This window comes from Salmo salar, chromosome 15 (genome assembly GCF_965601325.2).
Source record: "Salmo salar chromosome 15, fSalSal1, whole genome shotgun sequence".
Taxonomy (NCBI): domain Eukaryota; kingdom Metazoa; phylum Chordata; class Actinopteri; order Salmoniformes; family Salmonidae; genus Salmo; species Salmo salar.
The window spans coordinates 18,439,001-18,445,000 of record NC_138305.1 but is presented as its reverse complement, the minus strand read 5'-3'; the positions used below and the strand labels follow the sequence as shown (position 1 = coordinate 18,445,000).

The following is a 6,000-nucleotide window of genomic DNA, read 5'->3' as shown; positions in this document are numbered from 1 at the left end:
TCAGGTCAGTGATAGATGATACCTGGTGGTGTTGTAATTAGAAGTGACCTTGTCCCATCCAGGTGACAGGTTCAGGTCAGTGATAGATGATAGATGATACCTGGTGGTGTTGTAATTAGAAGTGACCTTGTCCCATCCAGGTGACAGGTTCAGGTCAGTGATAGATGATACCTGGTGGTGTTGTAATTAGAAGTGACCTTGTCCCATCCAGGTGACAGGTTCAGGTCAGTGATAGATGATACCTGGTGGTGTTGTAATTAGAAGTGACCTTGTCCCATCCAGGTGACAGGTTCAGGTCAGTGATAGATGATACCTGGTGGTGTTGTAATTAGAAGTGACCTTGTCCCATCCAGGTGACAGGTTCAGGTCAGTGATAGATGATAGATGATACCTGGTGGTGTTGTAATTAGAAGTGACCTTGTCCCATCCAGGTGACAGGTTCAGGTCAGTGATAGATGATACCTGGTGGTGTTGTAATTAGAAGTGACCTTGTCCCATCCAGGTGACAGGTTCAGGTCAGTGATAGATGATACCTGGTGGTGTTGTAATTAGAAGTGACCTTGTCCCATCCAGGTGACAGGTTCAGGTCAGTGATAGATGATACCTGGTGGTGTTGTAATTAGAAGTGACCTTGTCCCATTCAGGTGACAGGTTCAGGTCGGTGATAGACGATGCCTGGTGGTTCGGGACCATTGAGGACCAGGAGCCCTTCCAACCAGAGTACCCAGACAGCCTGTTCCAATGCTACAACGTCTGGTAGGTTATAACACCTCTATGAACCTTCATAACCTTGTATAATGCCAGACAGCCTGTTCCAATGCTACAATGTCTGGTAGGTTATAACAACTCTATGAGCCTTAATAACCCTATAAATTTGTATAATGCCAGGCAGCCTGTTCCCGTGTTCACAAAATCTGGTAGGTTATAACTACCTATGAGCCTTAATAACCCTATAATCCTTCATAACACCAGACAGACTGTTCATTTTACTACATCTGGTAGGTTATAACCCTGCATTAACCTTTATAACATGACCTTGATACTCCTTTTTTTGTTTTGTTTGTTTTTATCGATTTTACAAAAACATTAACACCTGTTATAATCCTTTATCATGATGATGATGTGTTTCTTGTCTAGCTGGGATAATGTGTTCCTGTCTAGCTGTGATAATGATGATAATGACATGTTTGCTGCCTACTTGAAATAATGATGTAAATGATGATAATGTGTGTGCTGTCCAACTGGGATAATGATGATGATGATAATGTGTTTCCTGTCTAGCTGGGATAACGGCGACACAGAGAAGATGAGTCCTTGGGACATGGAGCCTATCCCCAACGAGGGTAGGACACACACACACATACTTGTTAAACGCCTGTGTATCGTTCTGATGATGTGTGGTCCATCAGTAGTCTGTTGTTCTGATGATGTGTGGTCCATCAGTAGTCTCTTGTTCTGATGATGTGTGGTCCATCAGTAGTCTGTTGTTGTGTGTTCCATCAGTAGTCTGTTGTTCTGATGATGTGGGGTCCATCAGTAGTCTGTTGTTCTGATGATGTGGGGTCCATCAGTAGTCTGTTGTTCTGATGATGTGGGGTCCATCAGTAGTCTGTTGTTCTGATGATGTGTGGTCCATCAGTAGCCCGTTCTGATGATGTGTGGTCCATCAGTAGTGTTTCCAGAGGAGCTGGGTCAGAGCGTTCCTCTGACGGAAGAGGAGCAGAGAGAGCTGCTGTATGTTCCCCTGGAGGGGGAGTGGGGTGCCGCCACGAGGAACCACGAGTGTCAACGCATCATCAACGCCATCGACCAGCTCACCACGCTCGGTATGACCTCATCACCACAAGACACAGTGGCACACAGCTGACGCACTCTGACATCTTGAGATACAGTTGAAGTGGGAAGTTTACATACACCTTAGCCAAATACATTTAAACTCAATTTTTCACAATTCCTGACATTTAATCCTAGTAATAATTCCCTGTCTTAGGTCAGTTAGGATCACCACTTTATTTTAAGAAATGTCAGAATAATAGTAGAGAGAATGATTTTTTTTCAGATTTTATTTCTTTCATCACATTCCCAGTGGGTCAGAAGTTTACATACACTCAATTAGTATTTGGTAGCATTGTCTTTAAATTGCTAAACTTGGGTCAAACATTTCGGGTAGCCGTCCACAAGCTTCCCACAATAAATTGGGTGAATTTTGGCCCATTCCTCCTGACAGAGCTGGTGTAACCGAGTCAGGTTTGTAGGCCTCCTTGCTCGCACACGCTTTTTCAGTTCTGCCCAAACATTTTCTATAAGATTGAGGTCAGGGCTTTGTGATGGCCACTCCAATACCTTGACTTTGTTGTCCTTAAGCCATTTTGCCACAACTTTGGAAGTATGCTTGGGGTCATTGTCCAATTGGAAGTCGCATTTGCGACTAAACTTTAACTTCCTGACTGATGTCTTGAGATGTTTCTTCAATATATCCACATAATTGTCCTACCTCATGATGCCATCTATTTTGTGAAGTGCACCAGTCCCTCCTGCAGCAAAGCACCCCCACAACATGATTTTACATTTACATTTAAGTCATTTAGCAGACGCTCTTATCCAGAGCGACTTACAAATTGGTGCATTCACCTTATAATATCCAGTGGAACAACCACTTTACAATAGTGCATCTAAATATTTTAAGGGGGGGTTAGAAGGATTACTTTATCCTATCCCAGGTATTCCTTAAAGAGGTGGGGTTTCAGGTGTCTCCGGAAGGTGGTGATTGACTCCGCTGTCCTGGCGTCGTGAGGGAGCTTGTTCCACCATTGGGGTGCCAGAGCAGCGAACAGTTTTGACTGGGCTGAGCGGGAACTGTGCTTCCTCAGAGGTAGGGAGGCGAGCAGGCCAGAGGTGGATGAACGCAGTGCCCTTGTTTGGGTGTAGGGCCTGATCAGAGCCTGAAGGTACGGAGGTGCCGTTCCCCTCACAGCTCCGTAGGCAAGCACCATGGTCTTGTAGCGGATGCGAGCTTCAACTGGAAGCCAGTGGAGAGAGCGGAGGAGCGGGGTGACGTGAGAGAACTTGGGAAGGTTGAACACCAGACGGGCTGCGGCGTTCTGGATGAGTTGTAGGGGTTTAATGGCACAGGCAGGGAGCCCAGCCAACAGCGAGTTGCAGTAATCCAGACGGGAGATGACAAGTGCCTGGATTAGGACCTGCGCCGCTTCCTGTGTGAGGCAGGGTCGTACTCTGCGAATGTTGTAGAGCATGAACCTACAGGATCGGGTCACCGCCTTGATGTTAGTGGAGAACGACAGGGTGTTGTCCAGGGTCACGCCGAGGCTCTTAGCACTCTGGGAGGAGGACACAAGGGAGTTGTCAACCGTGATGGCGAGATCATGGAACGGGCAGTCCTTCCCCGGGAGGAAGAGCAGCTCCGTCTTGCCGAGGTTCAGCTTGAGGTGGTGATCCGTCATCCACACTGATATGTCTGCCAGACATGCAGAGATGCGATTCGCCAGCTGGTTGTCAGAAGGGGGAAAGGAGAAGATTAATTGTGTGTCATCTGCATAGCAATGATATGAGAGACCATGTGAGGATATGACAGAGCCAAGTGACTTGGTGTATAGCGAGAATAGGAGAGGGCCTAGAACAGAGCCCTGGGGGACACCAGTGGTGAGAGCACGTGGTGCGGAGACAGATTCTCGCCACGCCACCTGGTAGGAGCGACCTGTCAGGTAGGACGCAATCCAAGCGTGGGCCGCGCTGGAGATGCCCAGCTCGGAGAGGGTGGAGAGGAGGATCTGATGGTTCACAGTATCAAAGGCAGCATATAGGTCTAGAAGGATGAGAGCAGAGGAGAGAGAGTTAGCTTTAGCAGTGCGGAGAGCCTCCGTGACACAGAGAAGAGCAGTCTCAGTTGAATGCCCAGTCTTGAAACCTGACTGATTAGGATCAAGAAGGTCATTCTGAGAGAGATGGCAAGAGAGCTGGCCAAGGACGGCACATTTGAGAGAAAAGAAAGAAGGGATACTGGTCTGTAGTTGTTGACATCGGAGGGATCGAGTGTAGGTTTTTTCAGAAGGGGTGCAACTCTCGCTCTCTTGAAGACGGAAGGGATGTAGCCAGCGGTCAAGGATGAGTTGATGAGCGAGGTGAGGTAGGGGAGAAGGTCTCCGGAAATGGTCTGGAGAAGAGAGGAGGGGATAGGGTCAAGTGGGCAGGTTGTTGGGCGGCCGGCCGTCACAAGACGCAAGATTTCATCTGGAGAGAGAGGGGAGAAAGAGGTCAAAGCACAGGGTAGGGCAGTGTGAGCAGGACCAGCGGTGTCGTTTGACTTAGCAAACGAGGATCGGATGTCGTCAACCTTCTTTTCAAAATGGTTGACGAAGTCATCCGCAGAGAGGGAGGGGGAGGAGGATTCAGGAGGGAGGAGAAGGTAGCAAAGAGCTTCCTAGGGTTAGAGGCAGATGCTTGGAGTTTAGAGTGGTAGAAAGTGGCTTTAGCAGCAGAGACAGAAGAGGAAAATGTAGAGAGGAGGGAGTGAAAGGATGCCAGGTCCGCAGGGAGGCGAGTTTTCCTCCATTTCCGCTCGGCTGCCCGGAGCCCTGTTCTGTGAGCTCGCAGTGAGTCGTCGAGCCACGGAGCAGGAAGGGAGGACCGAGCCGGCCTGGAGGATAGGGGACATAGAGAATCAAAGGATGCAGAAAGGGAGGAGAGGAGGGTTGAGGAGGCAGAATCAGGGGATAGGTTGGAGAAGGTTTGAGCAGAGGGAAGAGATGATAGGATGGAAGAGGAGAGAGTAGCGGGAGAGAGAGAGCGAAGGTTGGGACGGCGCAATACCATCCGAGTAGGGGCAGAGTGAGAAGTGTTGGATGAGAGCGAGAGGGAAAAGGATACAAGGTAGTGGTCGGAGACTTGGAGGGGAGTTGCAATGAGATTAGTGGACGAACAGCATCTAGTAAAGATGAGGTCAAGCGTATTGCCTGCCTTGTGAGTAGGGGGGGAAGGTGAGAGGGTGAGGTCAAAAGAGGAGAGGAGTGGAAAGAAGGAGGCAGAGAGGAATGAGTCAAAGTTAGACGTGGGGAGGTTAAAGTCACCCAGAACTGTGAGAGGTGAGCCATCCTCAGGAAAGGAACTTATCAAGGCGTCAAGCTCATTGATGAACTCTCCAAGGGAACCTGGAGGGCGATACATGATAAGGATGTTAAGTTTGAAAGGTCTGGTAACTGTGACAGCATGGAATTCAAATGAGGAGATAGACAGATGGGTCAGGGGAGAAAGAGAGAATGTCCACTTGGGAGAGATGAGCATTCCAGTGCCACCACCCCGCTGGCTCGATGCTCTAGGGGTATGCGAGAACACGTGGGCAGACGAGGAGAGAGCAGTAGGAGTAGCAGTGTTATCTGTGGTAATCCATGTTTCCGTCAGCGCCAGGAAGTCTAGGGACTGGAGGGTAGCATAGGCTGAGATGAACTCAGCCTTGTTGGCCGCAGACCGGCAGTTCCAGAGGCTGCCGGATACCTGGAACTCCACGTGGGTCGTGCGCGCTGGGACCACCAGGTTAGAGTGGCAGCGGCCACGCGGTGTGGAGCGTTTGTATGGCCTGTGCAGAGGGGAGAGAACAGGGATAGACAGACACATAGTTGACAAGCTACAGAAGAGGCTACGCTAATGCAAAGGAGATTGGAATGAGAAGTGGACTACACGTCTCGAATGCTCAGAAACTTAAGCTTACGTTGCAAAAATCTTGACGAAAATGACGAAAATGATACAGTACTGCTGGCTGGTGGAGTAGGCTAGCTAGCAGTGGCTGCGTTGTTGACTTTGAACGTGTAGCTGGCTAGGTAACCTCGATAGTTTCAGTACTACACCTTGTCATGATACAAAGCAACTTTGTAGCTAGCTAGCTAACATAACACTAATCAAGACGTTCCTTTGTAATGTATTTAGTTTCTACAATGCTGCTCGTCGGTAATAGTTGGCTGGGTTAGGAAAAATGGCATCGCGGGGGAC

General features: G+C 48.9%; 1 protein-coding gene across 2 annotated transcripts in view; it reads left to right on the top strand.

Annotated features, from left to right (window-relative positions):
- phip (PHIP subunit of CUL4-Ring ligase complex) overlaps positions 1–6,000 on the top strand; it is a 124,817-nt gene that overhangs the window by 97,936 nt on the left and 20,881 nt on the right. Inside the window, exons 29-31 of one of the 2 annotated variants that reach the window (XM_045695488.2) lie at positions 645–756; positions 1,282–1,343; positions 1,674–1,826. In XM_045695488.2, the coding sequence (XP_045551444.1) occupies positions 645–756; positions 1,282–1,343; positions 1,674–1,826 (327 nt within the window). Of the gene's footprint in view, positions 1–644; positions 757–1,281; positions 1,344–1,670; positions 1,827–6,000 lie in introns of both variants that reach the window. The other variant, XM_045695487.2, reaches the window with a different exon arrangement.